The sequence below is a fragment of the Lingula anatina genome, chromosome 10 (genome assembly GCF_051362555.1).
Source record: "Lingula anatina isolate TDL-2025a chromosome 10, LinAna3.0, whole genome shotgun sequence".
NCBI lineage: Eukaryota > Metazoa > Brachiopoda > Lingulata > Lingulida > Lingulidae > Lingula > Lingula anatina.
In genome coordinates this window covers 4,741,355-4,763,244 of record NC_141776.1, presented here as the reverse complement: position 1 = coordinate 4,763,244, position 21,890 = coordinate 4,741,355, and the positions used below count along the sequence as shown (strand labels likewise).

At 37.5% G+C, this 21,890-nt stretch overlaps 2 protein-coding genes across 2 annotated transcripts; one reads left to right on the top strand and one right to left on the bottom strand.

Moving 5' to 3' along the window:
• Window positions 1–1,336: 1,336 nt before the first annotated feature.
• Window positions 1,337–20,225, bottom strand: LOC106155939 (uncharacterized). Its single transcript, XM_086998063.1, has 9 exons — window positions 19,604–20,225; window positions 16,916–18,990; window positions 16,360–16,431; window positions 16,023–16,127; window positions 15,665–15,769; window positions 14,590–14,706; window positions 3,130–3,234; window positions 2,755–2,859; window positions 1,337–2,074 (listed from the first exon to the last, which is right to left on the bottom strand). The coding sequence occupies exons 2-9, from the start codon at window positions 17,231–17,233 to the stop codon at window positions 1,946–1,948; spliced, it is 1,056 nt and encodes a 351-aa protein (XP_086854189.1). The 5' UTR covers window positions 17,234–18,990; window positions 19,604–20,225; the 3' UTR covers window positions 1,337–1,945.
• On the top strand, window positions 9,807–13,829 carry LOC106181632 (uncharacterized). The gene is made up of 5 exons (XM_086997382.1): window positions 9,807–9,828; window positions 11,845–11,970; window positions 12,237–12,377; window positions 12,918–13,066; window positions 13,464–13,829. Exons 1-5 carry the CDS (start codon window positions 9,807–9,809, stop codon window positions 13,701–13,703), a joined length of 678 nt encoding a protein of 225 aa, XP_086853508.1. The 3' UTR covers window positions 13,704–13,829.
• Window positions 20,226–21,890: the final 1,665 nt, after the last annotated feature.

Here is a 21,890-nt window from a genome sequence, read left to right as displayed (position 1 = left end):
CTGCATGTATTGCTTCGTGTCTACAGATTTTAATTTCTGGTTAGGGTGAATCTGTTAACTGTAACGGTTACTGGGAAAGAAGCTGCTATTGATTGAAGGGTGGGCGAAAGAAGGACCGTTAAGCACTTGTTGACATAGGATAGGAGATCTTCCTTTACAACTGGCGGAAGTAACAAGCACATTCCTATTAAGATATTTTTGACTTTTGTTTTTGTTGAAGCTCCCCCCTCCCTGGCACCGCACCAAATCTCTATGTATGAGAAAGTCATTTATGACTGGTCCGATTCCCATTCATTTACCTTCCAAGAGCTGTTAAAATACTGTGTTTTCAGAGTCTAATATATTGTTGATGCTTAACATTCCTACACACTATTTGTTTTAATTCAATTCCCTGTAAGTGTGAACGAACCCGTCATCCAAAGAAACATAATCATGTTGTATCTCTCAGGGAAAAAGCAGTGACAGAAATGAGACATGTAATAAGATCCATTCGAATGTACGACCAGAGATACAAGGAGCCATGTTTCGAAAAAGAGAGGTCACATGATGTCATGCCATTACCTGATAGTAGTGAAAAGGACGTCTTAAAAAGGTAAATTACAGTGTAATATGATTTCCGTTCCTTTGCATTTTCTTACTATTCGTATGATTTCACATAATCTTTTCATTTTCAAAAGCTATTTTTTAAAAGTTGGGAACAATGACAGAGAATAAAATTAAAATTAGCATCGTGTTTTACAAAGTAGAGAAAAAGTAATGTTCTTTTACTAAAATCACATTTCAGATTAACTGAATGCCTCTTTGTTCCTGATTGGTACGAGTACCTGATGTACGATCGAGTGATTAAAATAGGTTATGTTTTCTCAATTTATTGAATATCATTAGGTGTGTTTTATGAGGTTTCAAGTCCTACAACAATTCAGAAATAGTAGAAATAGGACATATTAAAGAGGAAAATTAAATTAATTGCCCATCAATATTTGGCAAGCTAGGGTTTATTTTTGGCTGAATACAGTCTTGGATACGCTATCATGTTTTGAAGTTTTTTATGTTTGATTTTGATGTGTTTTTTTTTTCAGAGTCACATAAGTCACGTGATGTTAAAAGATCAAAGTTTGGTACTAATTTAAAATCTAAAGCGAACTTTGGCCAATCGGCAACAAAGCCGATTTATTGAATACAAAAAGTAATCCACCCCTGTAACAGCGATGGGTGCTTCTGAATAGAAATTAATTTATGTGAATTTATCATAATGATTCTTAACGAAGGAATATGTTTTCAAAACAAAACAAGTTTCTTCAGAGTGAATTTATAGAGATAACACATTGCGTTTTAATGCACACGTTTATTGAATCAGATAGTTATTGCCGAAAAGGTAATACCACATTTTCTTTGGATTACCTACTTAAACAGTCTGCCCCCAATGAAGACTTTTATTGGAAGCTGCTTATTCATGCAGGGTAAATGGCTATATACATAGATGAGACAGTTCAATTTATTATTGTTAGCATTTGGAAAATACATCTGTATAAAGCTAGCTTCGTTACCTTTATTTAGCGCCATAACCAATAAAAAGGTACTGTCATGCAATGCGTCAGCTCGGCAAATCAGTCATTTATCTCATAATATGTTATTTGGTTTATAAATCAGTACAAAAACGAAATACCCTCGAACGATCTTCGTTTTCACTAAAAGTGCAATCCTCAGGAGCGATATACTGAGTAAAGTTTCCATTTTTAACCATTGGATAGCAATATCAGGGACACAAAAGTATGCCCCATGTTTGGGAACAATTACTTTCCCACAGGTTTACTGCCCAGAAGATAACAACCTCATCCATAGGATAGCGCTATCCAGGGTTGATAAAACTGGGTCCAAGTGATAACTGAATTGTTTCAGATCATTCTTTCTGTAAGCATTAGCACTTTTTGGTTCCATTGTAGTATCACAGACTGTACATGGAATGTGTTGCCATGGCGGTCATTATGTGAACTATTAAAAGCATCATTCTCTTTTCAACTTTCGTCCGAGACGCTGAGTTGACCTCTACCAGGCGAAGGCGTTGCCAATATACCTACAGAGAGATTTAATAGGAAACGTTATGTTTACATATTCAGTGGCTTCATTGTTAGATTGTGTATTGCTATGTATGTATTTTTTAGAGCAGATAACTATGCATATAATGCTATATTTACTGATTATACATATTGTTATCCAAGACAAATACTATATTGTATATTACTACAACAATTTAAATAACAATACATGCGTGTTTCATTATTTACTGTACTCATATTTTGAAGTAGATTATATTACTTGCATTACTACAAAATCCAATTTTAGGTATAAAAATTGTTCTTGTACTTTGAAGTAGATGATATAATTCTAATAACTGGGAATAAAAACCATTAGACACATACCGAGTACATAAAGTATATAGTAACTTAAACAGCTGGGAGTGTTATTGAAGTAATTAAAAATGGAGTTGTTCTTTTGAAATTTATAATATTTTGTATCATTAACTAGGCATTCTATATAGAAACCCAAGCTGTTTACTTTCCCACGGGCTAAATATGGGACGATTAGTAAATCTTATGTAATTTAATATATGTATATATCACTCATACAATTATATTCATTATTAAAAGCTATATGTATTAATTATTTTTCAATTGTTATATTCATATTCATTACTTCAAGTTATATATTCAGTTTGTATACTAATTACTAATACGTAGTAGCCGAGATCATTACCTGTTGTGTTTGGTTTAGCATGTCGTTTTTTATCTCCACCGCGTTCAGCCTTTGGTCGTGTTCTTTGACGTCACTTTGTAAAAATGACACGCGTCCGTTCATTGTCTGGAACGGGTGGTGGAGGAAAATTAACAAAGTGATCATAGTACTAGTTAGTGCATGTTAGATGTAAGTTTTGATCAAGTTCTTTTGAATATCTTAAAATTCATCCTCTTGACTGAAAAAAATTATGTATTCCAAATTATTTTCATTTAGCACATATCCATTCACTAGTCTCAAAAATCATAACAATTACACATATTTACCACTGATTTTGTCAAAGTGGCAATATATGCCCAACGAATTCTAGACCATTTTACTACAAAGGTTTGCTACCTCCTGTTTTCTCTTCAGGATGTCTGTGGACTCTTCAATCGATAGCATACTTCTCTTTTGGTGCATAACGGCTTCTGCTAAACTGACAACACGGTTTCCAACAATCTGGAAAAGTCGTTTTAATGACACTATGAGAATCACACACAAAAAAAGAATATATATATTTGCCATGTGTTAGGCGAAACACCTGGTATTAATTTAGTTGACATGAGTATGTACTTAGCTATTGGTCATATCTGAAGAGACCTATGAGGTAAAACGTGTGCTCTACGTTTGATATTCATGTTCATGATTTGCTTTGCTGTGCTAGTGATGCTTATATTCAGCGATGCTCATATTTTGTGTAATACTTGCATGATTTTGACTTAAGACCATTCTTTCCGCCATTTTATACTATAGTACCTCAACCGTAATGGAAAAAAATATATATAAAACATTTATATAAATATTACACAAAATGTGTGTGTCAATGGCACAACTTAAATGTTCACTTTTTTATATAAACTGACACCAGCTTGTCTTTGGTCTGACCATTGACCCATATAAAGATCTCTATATAGGTCACTGGTCTGACTATCTGAGTGGGTAGCCTGCACCGGACGTTATGTAACACCAAGGGCGGATGACAAGAGAAATGACCAGTCAGAAGTAGCATATCACATGTAGAGAGACTGGCCGCAAGGGCGGTGAAAAGGAGAGTGATATTTCTGAGGACATTGACACTCTTTACTTGTGAGGAAAATGTGCCTATCAAAGATATTCATATGATCATGCTATTTGACTTGGACTTGGACTAACCAAAGTGCTTTTTGGTGAAATACTAGTAAGGAGAAAACTACCACGTGGACGCTGATGGATCTGATGCTCGTTTCAAGCATGTGAGGAACATTTCTTAAAACCCGTGGAGTTTTCCTACTTTCTACAAAAGGTAGCCTAGTCGTTACAGAATTGTATATACGTCTTTCATATACCTGTGTAACGACTAGAAATTCTCTGGGAGACGGTAGCTATTTGGTCCAATTTAGTTGTATGGGAATAATGGATTTTAAGTCACGGTGGAATATAGCTATAACTTTAGTTGCGACAAGTGGGACTGACATCGTACCGCGTCATCTCCTAATACATTGTTGACATTGAACTGTTAATGAAAAGTGATATATTCATGACAGCTACGGTATGTGTTATGAAGGAGCAAGTAAAAATGTTGACTAATTTGAGTGTAAGTGAAAACGCGTAATTGCATGTATTTAGTTTGTTTTTTATTGTTTATCATTGAACCGAATTCTTATTCTCTCAAATAAACGTTATGTTTTATGTGATTGGTTGTTTATATGTTTTCATTAGGCTAAACACATGCTTAAATACTTTTTGTTGAGCGTACATTATAGTCATGCGCATAATTTCATTAACATGTGATTAAACGTAAATAAAATTTTACTTAAATCATGCGCATTTTTCTAAAAATGTATGCAATTTAATGTAAAGATTATTTAAAAATGTTGAAAGTGTTGATCGGGAACTGAGTTTGCTCCTGAACGCTAACAAAGGACAAAAAAATGATTATGTAATTAGGCTGGTGACAGGTACTGTGCGGACAATATACGAAAGAATGCACGTATATTTCATTAACCGTCGTTGCAACTGTGAACTACGTCCGTTTTTGCAGTTATAATTTTGGAGAATAATCTCCAGTATCGAACCAATACCACCTCGAGCGTTCTGGTAATTTTTGACCATTTTTACAGCGCTGCGTTTATTATACAACATCAAAATCGCCGAATCTCTTGGTTGGGCAAGTAAAAAGCTAACAGACTCTGCACTAAAACATTAAGCTTAACTGGTGGCTAACACGCTTCTCATAAGTGTTTCGATTTTTTTGTACATCGTTTTATCTGCAGCCTACATAGACAAATGGAGCAGTAACTACAAAGGGAATATCTGAAATTTAGGGTGGGTGGTTGGGTGAATAGACGAATCGGTAACGTGCTAGACTGGAGACCAGAAGGTGCCAGGATCAATTCCCAGAGAGCTACATTTTGTGAAAAAAAAAGAATGTTCAGCAATAAGTATAAATGGAACATCCAAATTGTAAGTAGGCTGGTTAGGGTGAATGGACGAACCGGCATCGTGCATGTCTTGGAACCAGAAGGTGACGGGATCGATTCCCCGAGAACTTTCGTATGTAATAATTAGGTATAGTTTTAATTTTAACCAAGGGAAATCCTTTGGAACAATGGCTCATTTGGCAAGACTGTACATCTGGACTCAATTATAAAAGATTGGGAGAGAAAGATCAAAATGAGTTTAATCAAATGTATTATTTTTATTCACAACGTTATACACTTGTTTGCCAAAGTGAAAAAATTAACTTACAAAAGTTGATCAGATTTATCTTTATCAATTATATTTCCATGTTATCAACAAAGCACCCAAACTACTGCACACAATATCTAGGTAACAGCATAAAATTGCGAGAGGTCAAATTCAAAATTCCATATCATTGACTATAGGAAGGTTAATCTTGGCAGGTATTTTAGTTTTTTAAGACTAAAATTATTAATACATGCACGGATTAACTAAATATCTAGCTTACTTCGTCCAAAATGTGACCACAACATAATGCCCTGGTTATGAGCTATTTGATGCCCCGATTAAAGTATGCGTTCATAGAGTAAGCATCCTGATGCACGTCAAAACAAGTGTTACGAACTGAGGATCTGTGTAACAGAAAGCCCGCCTTCCACAGGGGCGGATCCAGATATATTTTCTGACAGTCTTCCAAATTATCTCTGTTAATTCGTCCTCAATTTCTGACCGTCTTCCGACAGAAAATATTAGATACCCGTCAATGTACATGTAAACTTAAAAATCTGACCGTCTTCCGGAAGACCCAGAAGACGGCCTAAATCTGCCCCTGTTCCATTAACTTATATGGGAAGCGGACTCTCAACCACGGGGGACTCTCTGTCACATATGTTACACTGGGAAACTCAATAGGTCAGCAATAAGGTCTTATTTTGGCGCCACATTTGGAACGAAGAGAGTCAAGATATATCATTACTCCCTGTTGGTGTGTTATTAGTAAACTTTGCGTAAAAGAGACAAAAGGTCCGCAATAACTACCTTCTCCATGTAATTTCTGTTTTTGAGTTCAGCCTCCTTAAAACATGTTACTTTCATTCATGGTAATGTGCACATGTGTATACAGCATGATTCCATACGGAGTACAAAGTCGATTTACAAATAACAGTGTGGCACAACAAAACTGTCCACCCTTCCAAACTATGGATAATATATTATAAATATAAAATGTAAAAACGACACTGGTGTTCATAATTGTGATTTAAACACATCTAGGAATGATAAACTCTGTACGTGATACGAGAGCTCAAGAAAGTGAAGTTAATTACGAGTGACCACGGTCATCGTTCAAATAAATATAGGTTGTTAAGGTCTATGCCATCAATATCACCACAACGATCCCTCGATCAAAGCAACTTCTACATGTAACAAAATTAGATCTTATCCAACAGCTATACTAAATGTTAATGCTCACAAACTATACTATTTTTGGAAAATCGTTAGAAAATTGAATACAAGTGAATATCTCTTTTGTACAGTATTGCTGCTGTAACAGTTTTTCCGGGACGTGGTAGTTACATCAAAATATACAGCTTGACCATCTCAAATCTCACAGGGGTTGCTACAAACTACAGAAAATTCCATCGGAGGGTAATGAGAAAGAATGTACGGCTTGCATACGTTTCAGATTATTACACTTTCTCAAACATGTCGTAGCCGTTTTGTATCGATAAATAAGTTAACACATCTTCAAAATTGTGGTTAAAATGTGACATCAATGTTTCACAACTGCTGCATTCCAGTTTCATTCCATTTACACAATGCGTTCGTCCAACATACTCAGATTTGCACTGCTGTAATTTCTTCGTAGAAAGCCCTTCTTCGTCTCTCTTTTGCACTGATAACTAGAAATACACAAAACAGATTAGATACCATTTCTTCGACAGTGCTAAAGGGAATGCAACGACCATTCCATTTCATAAGTTGTGAATACATCACGCTTCCCTTGTTTACTCTAAACTTCATACGCCGAGATATACATTTTAATCACACTTCGACACGTTCAACAGCGCAAAGGACAATGCATTGACAACTCCATTCTGTATAGACCTAAAGTGTGTCTGTTATTTACTCGATTTTGTATGCACCAAAATATACTCCTTCATCCTTCATAAGGACTAAATATCGATAAATATTGACGAAATGCTAGTCAACTTGGCATTCCTAATTCAGCTAAGACACAGGTGAACTGTCAAAATATCCCCTTGCAGTGTAGGTGCTTAGATTACAAACTGCGTGGAGAGCCTGGCGAAAGTGTACATATTTGAAATTCTACATCTTATACATTTTGCTCATATGTATTTGCTACATCAAAAATTAAAGCAAGCACAATGTGTACTTACAATCTATTGCGGACAGCTCAAGCAGGTGACGGTGGATAACCCACGTTTCATCCCCGAGAACACCACGTCCCGAAATCAGGGGTAATCCTAGAGAGGGGTAAGAAACGTCCATTGTTCTCGTCAGTGAGGCTAACCAAATTTAGGGTATGTACGCACAGACAGAAAACCATGTATTGTGGGAACGTTACTAATGAAGCCACTGGTAGTAGTTAGTAGATATCAGTCTGTAATCTAGAACAAGCACCTCGTTGACGAGTGAACAGTTGTCAAAAACAAAAGACCCAGGTGTGGTAGATCGACTACTGTTTGCGCGTGCCGCAAAGACCAAGCCTAATTGCCCTCAAGGTCACAAACTAATATCCTGTGCTGACGGTCAGGCTCATCATAATCATATAAGAAGCGCGTTTCCACCCCCTGCCGAAATATTTGCCTTCCATCATGGCTTCCTGAGTACCTGTCACTCGGAGTCCGTCAAATTTGAATAACAATACTTCAACAGGCAAGGTGACCGCGGGAACATGATTGTGCTAGGGAGGATCAAACTGTGACAAAAACACAATTACCTCCATAGCGCGGCACACCTTATTAAAACAACTCCCAATACTGTTGCATCTTTCTCCATATTGTATCGAGTTCAAAACAAGTCACCTTGCGCTATTTCATTTCTGTTTTATTCATTATTTTTTGTATAGAACACTTAGTTATTTAAGTGAACTCTTCTTGGAAGAGATGGATATCGTCATAAACCGGAATATGCTATGGAAAAAACAACAATCACACACAAAGCCTACGGTCTACTGTACGTTTCAATGAACGTTTATTACAAAGAGACAAATTAAGGGAATAGCAATGATAAGGATTATGTCGATTTTCTTGATCGATTATTTAAATCAGAGTGTTACTCGGAATCGATTGGATGTGCCCTGTGTGTGCGTGCTCGCGTGTGTGTTCGCGCGCGTGTGTATGTGTGTGCATGTGTTTGTATGCGTATGTGAAATTGAACAACATGATGTCATGGTATCAAGAGAAAATGAATGAATTGGTAGTATTTGAAGTAACGGGTCAACAGAGGGCGCTGTGCAGCGTGTCTTTAAAAACTCCAGCGTGTCACCGCCGCGCCATTCTACACCTTGCGTTAGGCGGTAGAACCTAGACGGCGAACACCATGTTGTTTTTTTTCGGTGTTTTAGCGATTGTCTTTCTCCGTGAGTCTGCTGCTTTATCAGGTAAGAGGAGAGGCGTTGATCTCTTAGTTTCGGTTCAGTTTCAACCTTTTTACTGTACTTTTAGTACTGACATGGACGTGGGGTTAAATACTGTAAATCAGCCATATGCCAGGGTTTTATTTGATAAGACTTGTATTTAAGGGTGAAAAGTAGACAAAATCAAAAAAGTAAATTGGAATTTTTATGTTCTGACGAAATCTGTATAGAAACATATGCATCGGTAATAGATTTTTGCGTCAGTGCATGCCATAACAACCAAAAATATTTTTGTAACTTTTGTCACTCACCTAAATTTTGACCATTTTGGTTTATCTTAAGAGTGATTATAATTTGATTGATAATGATTGTGGAGTAAAATAAAAATTCATCAACAGAAAATAAAATTTAAGAAACATAATCTTTGAAGGAGTGTCTTTTTCTCACTGAGAAAAATGCTGTAAACGTACATGTATATTCAATGTTTGAGAAGAGATCGACTAGGAATAAAACTGTAGTACATACAGACTTGACATTTAATATGGAATATTTTTTCCAAAACATAATTCATCAGTTTTTTTCCTATTTTGCTGACTGATAAATGAAAATAAGGATTAAAATCGTGTTTTAATAACTTTTGATAATCTCTTCGATGTCACTGTGACATCAGTTTATTAATTGAATTCGTCAGTGAAGCAAACAAAAATACATTGCCTATTTTAAGTCATACGACAACCATTGAAAGCGATATTTTGGATCTCCATATTTTCCTAATTATTGTCTTTAAAAGAGTTACACGCCCCACAAAGGCCCCCCATGTCAGTGTCTAGTCACAGCAACAGTCGCTGTTACGCTTGACCTCATCTTGCTGCTACCAGAGCTTTCAAGCCGCAAGGCATTTCTTATGATAGGCTTTTTAGAGTTTAATCTGGAATAAAATTCCAGAATACGGTTAAAACTTGTCCAATTTGGCTCAGTTTTGATGTAGGACATGCAGGCCGTTGATTCGGCGAGTAATGACCTACCCACATATTGTCTATGTGGTTCAAATATGGCGATTTTGATGACCAAGGTAGCTACTCATTCCCTTGGTTCTGTAAGTTATCTGCTATTAAATGTGCTCTGTGTGAACCGGCAACCTCGCCCTGCAACCTAAAATTGTTCCTAAGGTGCCCCCTATCAAATAATAGTCAAGTGGTTCCCAGATTATTTCTTTATTTGATCTGGTTAAGGTTTTCATCGATGACTACCATTGGTGTTTTGGCACCAATGTGGTATCCACTCCAAATACTGACACTGTCAATGACCCTAGCCTCTTAATAAGTGGCACACATTTCGTCGAAGGCCTTTTCAGAATGTCTGTAAACTCTGTTTTGACCAGTTTAGCGGTACAGGTTAAATATGGCCTCAATAAAGAAGCCACGCGGTTTCAGTGTTTTACCCAGAAACTGTCATGGTCCCCAATTCATTAGAGAAACAGACTAAGCTGCTTTGCTGTTTACAGTGGCTTCCTCAGAGGTCGCCTGGAATCCTAACCTGCTGAAATCAGTTTGGTGTTCGCTAAGAGCCTTGAAAAACAAGTTTTGGTGACAATTTGTCCCTCATTTAAAACGGACTGGGTGGTATTGGTTTAATTGCAGCAGCATATCCTGAAGGACAGTGAGTCCTATACCCTGGTGGTAAGACGTCGATGCATTGGGCTTGGTCTCTGTGTAGTGCCTCAAACTGAGCATAACTCTATAAAACTGTGTAGACCGTTCCGTTTGACACAATAATCTGTCTGGCAATGTCTGTGTTTTTCGCGCCATTCTGGCACAGCTTAACAGTTTTGTAAAACGCTGCTTAACTCATTTTACGCACTGCAAAACCGACCGCTTGTATGCAAAATTTCAAATTCTTCTATGCAGTATTTGCCGACATATGGATACTTTATTGACAGAACCATCCTTCGCCAAAGCCAAGCTTTGACTAGCCCAAAGGAGCACTGCCCAATTAAATCACTGCATATTACACAAGGCAGCAGTGCAACAGACTTGGTAGTCAGTTAATTGGCAGCGACACACCTGACTTCACACTTCTCCAGACAGATGTCTTATATGAAATCTGATTTTTTTAAAAAAAAGAACGCATTTTGACCTAGGTATACCTTTAAAACTGAAATATTCCATATTAAATGTCAAGTCTGTATTTTTAAACACATACTTAAATTGTCTTGCAGAAGTTACCTGTAAATCCAATGTTAATAATAACCCTTATTGTTACTTTGAATTATATTTAGACTTAAAAGCTGTTTCATCCTTTCAACTTATGTTAGAAACCAAAGGCTCTTTCAACGAATATTTCTTATACAGATCAAATATTCTTTCCCTGAAGTCAGCATATGCTTTTATCTGATCGAATCTATGATGCTTCTCCACAAATATAAGACCCAATATTAGTTGTACCGCACGCTAAAGAAAACTGACCACACGTACAGAATGCTGTGGAACCAGACTCCCAAGGCATGGCGCTTATCTGTTTAAAACATGATTAAATTTCTTATTTCCTCTGTAAAATATTATCTACTCGAATTCTTATATCTATTGTCTACTCAATGTTGTATCAGTTATCTTCGGCAGACTTTCCCAGAGACGAATTGTATTTAAGATCTCAGATTACTGCAAAGACATCAAATCGTTCGTGGGTTAATCATTGTTTTCAATCGTTGGACATTGTCTTTTGTTTATCATGGTATTTTAAAGTCTTGAACCCTAAGTTACCCTGAGTTAGAAGCAAAGTTTATAAAATGGTGGATTGACTATCCGTCAAATGCAGAGAAATCGTTTGATATTTTGGCCGATAAATATTGTGCAAATTGACCTCAGTGCTTATCATTGTCATTCAATAAGCAAAGTTTATAAAAAAGGAAAACATTGACAATCGGCCAAATGGAGAAAAATCGCTTGATGTTTTTGGTAAAATATAATGTGAGAATTTGACTTCACTGCCTTTCAAAGTCAGTCTAACCTGTGTATTTTTTTTCCACACAGACAGCGCGTGTCATGGGTACAGGGCTGGCGCCACCTGCCAGGTTGACGCGTTGTACTGCAGCGGTTGGTACGTTCGTGGAAAGTGTGCAGGGGCGTACAACAGGAAGTGCTGCGTACCCGGATACGGTATGGCGTATAAAAAAATACTTAATTCTTTTCCTAATATTTTGGAATGAAGAAAATTATCGTTATTTTATTTTTTGACTTATTCTATTATATCCTCTGTATATTTATTTATACACGTCTTAAACTGCAATATACCAATTGTACCTTCATTTTATCCTTCTGTCGTTGATCTTTATTTATTTACCTTCGTCTCCTTCGTATAATTATTGAATTCGGATTTTAAAAAATTATTTTGATTTTATTTTCAATCATTTTGGACGTCCTAGGCGACAGGCGCTGCACCAGTCAGGGGGGCACTTGTAAGTTCGCCTTCAACTCGTGCAGTGGTTATTTCAAAACCGGGTTGTGTGCCGGACCGACTTCCAGGCGATGCTGCACGTCTTCATCTTCGTCTTCCTCATCTTCAGGTAAATAGCAAGAATCTCCTCGCCCGTCTATGTTTTGGTCGTAATACACGGAAGGAACGGTTGTTAAGTTTGTTTTAAATATTTGAGAGGCTACACACGCCGTATCTAAGGTAAAATTGGAAAAGTACTTGAACGGAATCGTGCCTTTCTATTTATGGGTCAGGTAGTTTGAACTGTCCAATCACAAGTAAAACTTTCTGTCGAAAATATGATAAAAATGTGACTGTAACTGTGATGTTGCGGCCATCAATTGCAGTTGTAGAACTTCTGCATGTCATATTGATACCACAAAATTTAAACAGTTTGACTGCAATAACTAAATTTTAGTTTCAGCTTCACCATGATAGATTCTACTTTGAAAAACAGATGTGTAATATGTAAGACGTGGGATAAATGGGCATCTAAGCTATTTTAAATCAATTATTGATCCGCTTTTCAGAAAGTCTGTGGCAAGTGCCATATCAGGCCAACTTTCTTGAATAAACTCGTTTGACTACCTTAATAATTATTACAAATAAAGATTTTTGTGTTGATTGACAGGAATAGGAAAAGGGAAGGTTGACTACCAAGGATACGCGGTGTCCGACGCTGATGTCAGAAGGAAGCTTCAGGCCATTGCCAACTTGTACGGAAAACGAGTGTATTTATTCAGCGGCGATCGGCCCCACCAGTCCAATAGCAGGTCTCATGTGAGCTAGAACGTTATCACTTCGTATTGGTATCATGTTAAAACTCAGATGATATTGAATATTACAATGTAATGTTATGGTTTCTTGGTTTTAAGTAAGAATTTGAATTTCCACTGAGAATGGCAGACATTTTACACATTTTTGGACGGAATAAATGTTACACAATTGATCACTGCAAACTCATTTTCTACACGGAAAGACCTATACTAGATTGCACTTCCATTCTATAAATTTAAAACATGCTTTTAATGAAGTTTGAAATGTATTGTCGCTATGTGAACTTACAATTTTAAAAACTGTAAAATGATTTCAGCATTTGAAACGAACTTTATACTCAACGCAATCATATGTCGTTATAACCATGCATTATTATTATTTTTTCTTTCTCGTGTAACAGCATTATTTTAGTCGCGCTGCCGACTTCTGGATCGAAGGTGAGGGGTCTGGCCGGGCGATCTTTAATCGGCTTAGATCAAGCGGCATTCTGGCCAGGGACTACCAGGTGATCTGGCACGGACGTGACACCTGTACCGGCGGAGAGCATATCCACATCGGTCACTATGGAGACAACAGGAGAACCTGCTGGGTCATAGAGGGCACCTCGCACGCCAATAAGTGCAGCTATAATTGTCAGTGATGTCAGCTGTCAGTGATGTCAGCTGTCAGGGATGCCGATTGTCAATGAGAAAAAATATCGTTTTGGAATTTTGGACTTATTTTCTGTGAAGTTCTGCTAAATTGGAAAATAAACCGAATGCACTGAAATTTACATTGCGGTTGTTGTCTGAGTGTTTGTTTGAAAGTCTCTTATATACGTTTTTCCTTTCTTTGATATTTTATTTTGGATTGCATTTGGGCACTTGCAAACATTATTGGATATTCTAAGTGGCATTATCAATTCGTAAATAGTGCCATCTTATATGGGATCTTTTAAAGAAAAATATTGTTTCATTATATCGATAACTTTTCGTCAAAAAGTTAGATAGCTTTTTATATAATGAATGTTTTTCTTACTTTGTGATAGGGTACTCGTTGAACAATTACGCACTCTCTCTCTCTTTCTCTCTCTCTCTCTCTCTCTCACTCTCTCTGAGTATGTGTGTGTGCGTGTGTGCGAGTATGACAAGTGTTTCATCGCCAACGCGTTGTATGGGAATACTGGAATGTAAGATAACAGTCCAAAGACAAATTCAATGTAAGTCCGGAGTGTAGGGTATGGTGTCCATTATATATAATGCACATGGTTGCAAAAGTTGTTCTCATCATGAAAGACAGGATCGAGACAAGTCTATAATAATGCAGTCTATAATAATGCAGGAATTAAAAAAGTATGCATTGTGCACGCTGTGGACGATACAATTTGGTAAATTTTTGTCTGTTGGGAAATCCGCCTGCCTTTTCTTTCCCGGTATCAGTGGATTAAATGTTAGTGTGCATGAGTACAAGAAATATATAAGAACAAGTTCTCGCAGACTTCCTGTTTGAATCCAATGACAGAGCACGTGTACGACCTGAACACTTACCTCTTGTACTCCGGTAATATTGTGGACTTTGGCATCAAGATGGCTGATCATGTCGTAGGTTATTTGATCGGACACGCCCAGCTCCCCCACGTTGTGCATCAGGTGTTGTAACACAGTCTGAAACACATCCATAACGGAGTTCAACAAGTGTTCTCATTACAGTGTGTGGAGTAGCTAGTGTAATATTATAGCCAGTCCCGTAGCCAGCAATTTCAAAGGGAATGGGACTTTTTCTGAAAAAGTGGACCTATTACTACGTGTACCTAGATCCATTTTAAACCAGAGTGGATTTTTTTCTGGCAAAATGGGAACCTTCCGACACCCCCCCTTTCCCTCAAATATTAGTGCGTTACGATATCTATTAGCGCTCATGGCTTACGTAAAGTAACTGTCTGATAGAAATAATGCAATAGAACAGATATCATATAGCACGCTCTGTTGTATATTGATTTATAACGGACGCGGTGCATAGTAGTATCCGCCCGAGAAATGCGTGTGCTTGGTTTAGAGCAATTTGTCACCCTTTCAGCACTATTAGTCTGTTGCTTGGATATTCGAAATGCTAGGAGATTTAACTCTTTGTCTCCTTCAAAAGCGGTTTCCATTCTCGACATTATGCAAAATCGAGTTATCTAAAACAAAGTAATATCCATGTGATTTACATCAAAGGCCGATGCATTTTAAAACATTTTGTACAAACTGTCACCCCTGTGCGATCGACCTTAAATACAGGACTATTTTTTCTCTAGAATTAGTAAAATAATGATAATGTACTCATCCAAAGGGTTTTGAAAAAAAAGGGTCAGCATAAAATTGTCATGTTAAGTAAGTTGCAAACGGATGCTATGTTGCCTTCACTTCAGATTTATTTCGAAATAAATGATAAACTATAGAATTCTGTAATTAATCTAAAAGTTATTCGACTAAACAAGAACCAACTGGACCACACAGTACTGATCTGACGTTTTCCACATATTCCTAAAAAAAAAAAAACGCCTGAATGTCCACCCCTCTCCCCGAAACGTGTGGTCAGTGCGTAATCACCACGTGACCTTTATGCACATTGGTCACATACCTGTTGTGTCGTCTGCAGGTTCTCGCTGGTCAGTTCTAATGTGTCCAAGCGATCAAAGTGACCACTCACATCGTGTTTCAGAATCGAAACATTATGCTCCATCAGCTGTAAACAGAGACACCTTCTAATAATGCTCTGTTCATTAAATGTGTTTTGGTGTTCTATATAGATTTTTTCTTATCAACAAAAGAGCATGCTTATTGGATATTAACAATTGATTGGGTTCCATATGATATTTTATACTGCATCAGTATAGAGATTTTTATGCAGAACTTTATACATTTAGATTGTTAGAAGGGGAATACAATATGACAAATCAAATGTCAACATAATAATTTTTGGTAATTGCAATACATACGGTTTGTCCGTTCTCCAACCACCATAAATATGCCGTTATATTTTCTAATTGATTTCTCAATTTCTCCACGTCCTTCCGTAAGTTTGTGAGATTAACAGTCAACGCCTGAAATAAAACTTTAAATATATATGAGGTGAACCAGGCCCGTAGCCAGCAATTTCAAACGGTTGTACTTTTCCTGGGAAAAGTGGACCCTTCACCTTGAATTCTACGTATCTGAATCAAATTTTACACAGGGTGGAAATTACCCCACCCCATCCCTAAAAGGGCGGTCCGTTCGCCCCCCCTCGTTTTATTTAAGTTCGCTTCTATATTATTATTCTAGACCGAATATTACCTCAATGCGGTCTTCTTCTCCGGATGTATATTTTGTCTCTGTCCAGTGAGCTGTTGTGGTGTCAGTGCTAACCTGAAGCAAATTGTCGTCATATTAAAGAAATGTTGCATGGCGTCATGTGCCCATGTTAAACTTCCCCTTGTGGAAGATGATCTAATTGAAAACACGGGTTTTGTGGGAAATACGACAGCAAGATTATGCAAACCTTATTGATTTTTTCCATGCTGTTTAAGGTGAGTATCGGTATCACGGTAATCATTGCATGGGAAGCGAAACATGCCTTGGGGCAATGCAGATACGCTTGCTAGCTCAGAAGCTACACTGGAACCTTATAAGAAAGCTAGGACGTGCTGATTCAGTCACAGCGTAACGAGAGAGAGAGAGAGAGAGAGAGAGAGAGAGAGAGAATTGAAGACAACATGACCTGCATGCATGCGAAAAACGCTGAGAATACGGAGAGCTATACTGAATTCATTGATTACGAATCAACGATCAACAATGAACATTGAAGGCCATATAGCGCCAATTAAAATATAATATAATTAATTATACACACCTCCGGAGATCTATATTCTGCGGCCTTTTCCAGTCTCTGTACCCGTCTCTCCAGTACATGTTTGCTCTGAATCCCCACGACGATTCCGTAATAAAGCCAGTTACTAAGACAAGCCACAGTCAAAGCACTCAGCCATATGTATATCACTGCAAGGTGGCCACAGTTATTGCCACTGCATGAACATCGATCACACCGACTGGCTGTGTGCATATGTTTCTGGCATTGTTCTTTGGGTTGTTTGCTGGCACATGGTTTTTCCTCAATGGAACCCTTTTCTTGTGTTGCGGGTGTCGTTTGATCGTCCTCTACGCCTGCCATGCTTCTGGATCGTGACGTCTGTGATGGTTATATCTTGTAGGTGAGACCATACACGGCTAGTATACAGATTGCAGTGCGACCTTAACCGTCGATAGAGTAAACAATGGTAATTTCCCTTCCTTAGTATCTTTACCTTAACACGCCCGCGGTTAGTGGCAGCGGAGACCTTTGATGGGTGAGAATTAAACCCCCACTGTACCTGGGAATATCTCTGTTGTTCTCCCGATATAAGGCGTAGACCCTGGGATGGTGGCAGACCGAATACCTGTGGGCACAGCCGTTACACCTTATCTTTACTGCGTCGCTGATGTGAAAGAGAATGGGCCAAATATTCCATCTACTTGATATCAATGCAAAGCGTGAGTTACGTCTGGTATATGACAGCTTACGTATTCTCTAAACGGTTACGATTTAATGTCGAAAAACAATTTACTTTTATGCTTTTATGGACGTAGGTAAAAGGGATTTTTGAACAGTCAGCGTATACAACAATAGGTTTACTTATGGTGATTTATTATCGGTTTCGAACTGACGGAAAATCCATCGAAAGTACAGTTTCCTAAGGCGCCCATGAGTCAGCAAATCGATCAATAGACTGCCTATATTATCCTGCCTTCTCTCATACAATATTTTACATATGACTAATTGATCTTGGTTGAACATCTTGGGGCAAATATTACGTGAAATAATTAATAACCACGCAAGTTAATAACCCCAATAAAATCAAATGCATGTACCTGTATATAACTGTTACGTTATTCGATTGAAGATGTACATATTGTTAAGTAACAGTTTCTCCGCTGTATGGGTGTCACATAAAGCAGTTTGTTTCAGCTGAACAAAAGTCTCTATCTCGCTTATTACGTGTACAATACAGACAAAGAACATGAACTATGTTATACAGGTCGCTGTTTGTTCGGGTTAGGGTTAGATAGACAAGAGGACAGTAATGGCCAATAAATGAGACATAACCAAACATTTAACTTGACATGAAATATAAAGCAACAAGCGTAACATTTAAAGGACATTGGCTAGGTTGGACACATAGTATATGTAGATGACAATACAGCCAGTGTCGCATGTCAAATGCACACTGTACACAGTACCACTTATAATATCAAATGATACTCACATGTCGAAATTGTTAGTAAAAATTGAAAACTTGAACCAATATGATAATCAGTGCGAAGAAGGAAGAGCAAAATCAAAATGTAGAATAATCAAAATGTTACGCCTGTTCTACGACCCATTTTCTTTTTCTGCTGACTTCGCAGCTTGACCATCCTCTGCTCGCACGCGTCTCGATTTTTTCTTCATACACCACAACAAGCCAATTATGGCAGCAAGGCACAATAATGCAATCACTGGGACGGTAACCCCTATTATGACATCCATTTGTTGGCTTGGTTTATTAGAATCAATACCAGATTCCGATTTAATATTATCTGCATTCTTGGCAGTGCCCAGTAGAGTCCCAGTATCGGAAGGATAGGATGCGGTAGGTGAGACTGTTTCGCTCTCACCAGTCACAACAGATATCGGTGATAAGGTGAAATTATCTATATACTTTGCAGTGCCTAGTGAAGTCCCGGTAGCGGAAGGATAGGATGCGGTAGGTGAGACTGTGTCGTTCTCACCAATCGCACCAGATTGCGGTGATGAGGTCGTCGTCTGCTGAAAGCTGGTTACATTCAGGCAAGTTATGTTGTAATGCCTTTGCCAAGTGTCGTCTTCTGGTGACGTCATGTTGTTTGTAACTGGAAAGATCAGCATGCGCATGGTGAAATGTTGGGACCTATATGGTATTTAAATAGTGAAATAAAACCTCATCTTTTAAAGTATTGAAATACACTATGAATTGTGATTTAAAATGGAATTGAAAAAGTAAAAATATATAGGCACAACGGTAATCACAGATAACAAGGTGAGCTATACATGGGAAATGATAGATGGAGGTATAATAATAAATATAGGACTTAAAAGCGAACGTTTAAAAAACTAAAATCTCAATTTTTATAACCGAAAATAGTTTACTGGAAGCATTTCGCTCCTAAAGAAGCCTTGTAAACTAAACAATGGTCTGGGACACTGCAGGTGGAATTGCTTGATTAAAACCAATTTCTATATGAAGCATGGGTTTTTCCTAAAATGGCTGAATATGTAATTAAGTTGGTCCAAATACGCAAAAAGAACTTAAAGTTGAACATGTGTAGGGTGCAGTCAGTCCTGGTGATACATGCATAAACACAGTCAATAATTTAGAATTGGTAATCATTAGGTTACAACATTGTACTAATGAGCTTATGCCAAACATAAAATTAAAAAAAAAAAAAAAAAAAGAAAAAAAAAAACTTTAGTAAATAGACCTACCTGAACAAAGTGCTTTAAAGAAGACCTCTGCCAGCTCGCGCAGCTCATCAAACGCTTCTACATGGAAAGCATGGGTATGCGCAGGAGGGCTAACAATCGCTTTTAGTTCTAGAAGTTGGCTTGTCTTGTTGCCGACCCCTATCGCATACACTTCAATGCCCTGTTGCTTCGCCGCCAGCGCCTTTTGTACAGTAGTGCAGAATGTGTCATCCAGCCCCGTAGTTAGGACGACGGCGATTTTACTTGCATTTAACCTTCCTCCTTGAACATGCTGAGGACTAAGAAAAACGGTCTTGGCCAAGTCCAACGCGTTATACGTTTGGCTTTCGAAAGATGTCCCATTGTGTACGTTCACAGTGAGGATTGCTGCCGATACGTCGGGATATAAGTCCCCTTTGTCCAGTGTCACATGACCATCTATTTCCGGTATGAAAGATATAATAGCGATATTGACGTCACTAGGTCCAATTACGAATGAATCGTTGACCAAATACGCCAAGAAGCGTTGAATCTTTGGTGCATCATCTGGGGAGCCAGTAACATCTAACAGGAATGCTATGTCCTTGTTTTTACAAGCTGAAAAACATTACACAGCACTAACTAATGTGTGTTTTACATTTTTTCAATAATCCTCTAGGACTCGTAGACCACCCCCTTTACTTTGTACAGGGATATTCGTCCCATATACTGACCCCAATCCTCTGACAAACCCTAACCTGTGCCTTATCTTATGGGACCCTGGACTTCCAACTCTAGGATTGCCATTCATGTCACACCGGAATATAATATATTTTCCCCAGAACTTACCACATTCCATTGTTCTTATACTTGGTGATAAATTTATTCTAATACTGTGAAAGTCAGACACGATAAGAATAATTTTATTTATTCATTGTTCACTACAATGTACTCATAGAATTGTGCCATTGCAATTGGGTTTTTCTTATTAAGAATATCACAGAACTGAATCTTAGATATAATTTGGGGATAGGCATAACGTATTGAAGGAATTTGTTACCGTCAGTTGTGTTAGCGCTACCCTTCGCTCCGCTTCCATCTGAAATGAAAATAATTTGTTTTAATTTCACTAAATTTTAACTTTGAATCTCATCTGTATGTGCAAGTTGTATAAATAATTGTACAAACAATAAATGACTCGAGGGAACGGGAAAAATAATCCCTCATAAATTTGGCTTTGAAAATGATTAACAACACTGTACCCTAAAACGTTATAACTTAATTTTACATTGAATCACAACCATTTATTCATATCGGGAATCTTAATAAAAGATCCGATTGTCAAACCTCACATTTTTGATAAATAAACATAAACGACGCCAGATGTAAGGCAATGTAAAATAGTCCTCTCATTTTCACTGTACCAGTATGATGTAGTTGTTGATATCTCTCGGTGATTTCTTGTGTCAGTGGGATTTGGAAGTCTATGTTTTAAATATGTTTGATGCACCAAGGTGACCAATTTGACCGAGTTTGAAGTCTTTACACACAAGAAGTAAATAGAAAAACCTGTGATTTATCTGCCTTATCAAATTGATTGCTGTTTAAGAGATACCGACGTTATGCGTTCAAATGTACTCATCTTATTGAGGGTGAGCCGTCCTCAGTAAATTGGGTATTAATACCCATATCACAAGTCACTACTAAACGATTAGCGAGTGAATGCCTTATATTTGAATAAAAACAGCTTTTTTTAAGTCAGTTGGTTTCTCGTTATCCTGGCAAAAGGTTCATTTGAAACAAAATCCAACAATTAATTTCTATCGGAGTTATGCGACTTAATGCACTACAGCGGAGAAAGCCGTCTGGATTGCTTAGCGATCCCGCGGCTTATTGAACGCTGTATTATCAGCTTGATTGATGTTCGACAAATACCGATGTTTTCCGTCTGGGTTTTATCATTTAATAAGAGTGAAGTACTTCTAATAGATATGTGGAGGGTCGTATATTACAACAGTCCACAGGTGGAGGGGATGGTTTCCGTTGCTAGAAGCATGAGGCACTTTTAAATGTGCTCTTCATTTTGAGACACATTTGTCATCTAAATTTTCGATAATTGTAATTACATACAATTAAGTCACAGAGGCATTTTAACCAACGCATTCGCTGACTTACATATGTTTTATAAACTAAATAACTAAACTTTTGCTAATGCTTAGATACATTTTATGAACATGCAAACGGTTATTCGGCAAATGGAATTAAGTTCTTGAATCGAAATTAAGCCACGTTTATTTGATTGTGCGAATACACTCCCTTTTATGTTATC

Excerpts from the sequence above, each read along its gene's own strand:
- LOC106155939 (XM_086998063.1), bottom strand. The coding sequence starts at position 17,233 with ATGGCAGGCGTAGAGGACGATCAAACGACACCCGCAACACAAGAAAAG. Across the intron at positions 16,432-16,915 it reads CAGAATATAGATCTCCGGAG|GTTAGCACTGACACCACAAC; the intron begins GTGTGTATAATT and ends AATTTGCTTCAG. Across the intron at positions 14,707-15,664 it reads ACCTGCAGACGACACAACAG|ACTGTGTTACAACACCTGAT; the intron begins GTATGTGACCAA and ends GATGTGTTTCAG.
- LOC106181632 (XM_086997382.1), top strand. The coding sequence starts at position 9,807 with ATGCAGGCCGTTGATTCGGCGA. Across the intron at positions 11,971-12,236 it reads GTGCTGCGTACCCGGATACG|GCGACAGGCGCTGCACCAGT; the intron begins GTATGGCGTATA and ends TGGACGTCCTAG. Across the intron at positions 13,067-13,463 it reads AGTCCAATAGCAGGTCTCAT|CATTATTTTAGTCGCGCTGC; the intron begins GTGAGCTAGAAC and ends CTCGTGTAACAG.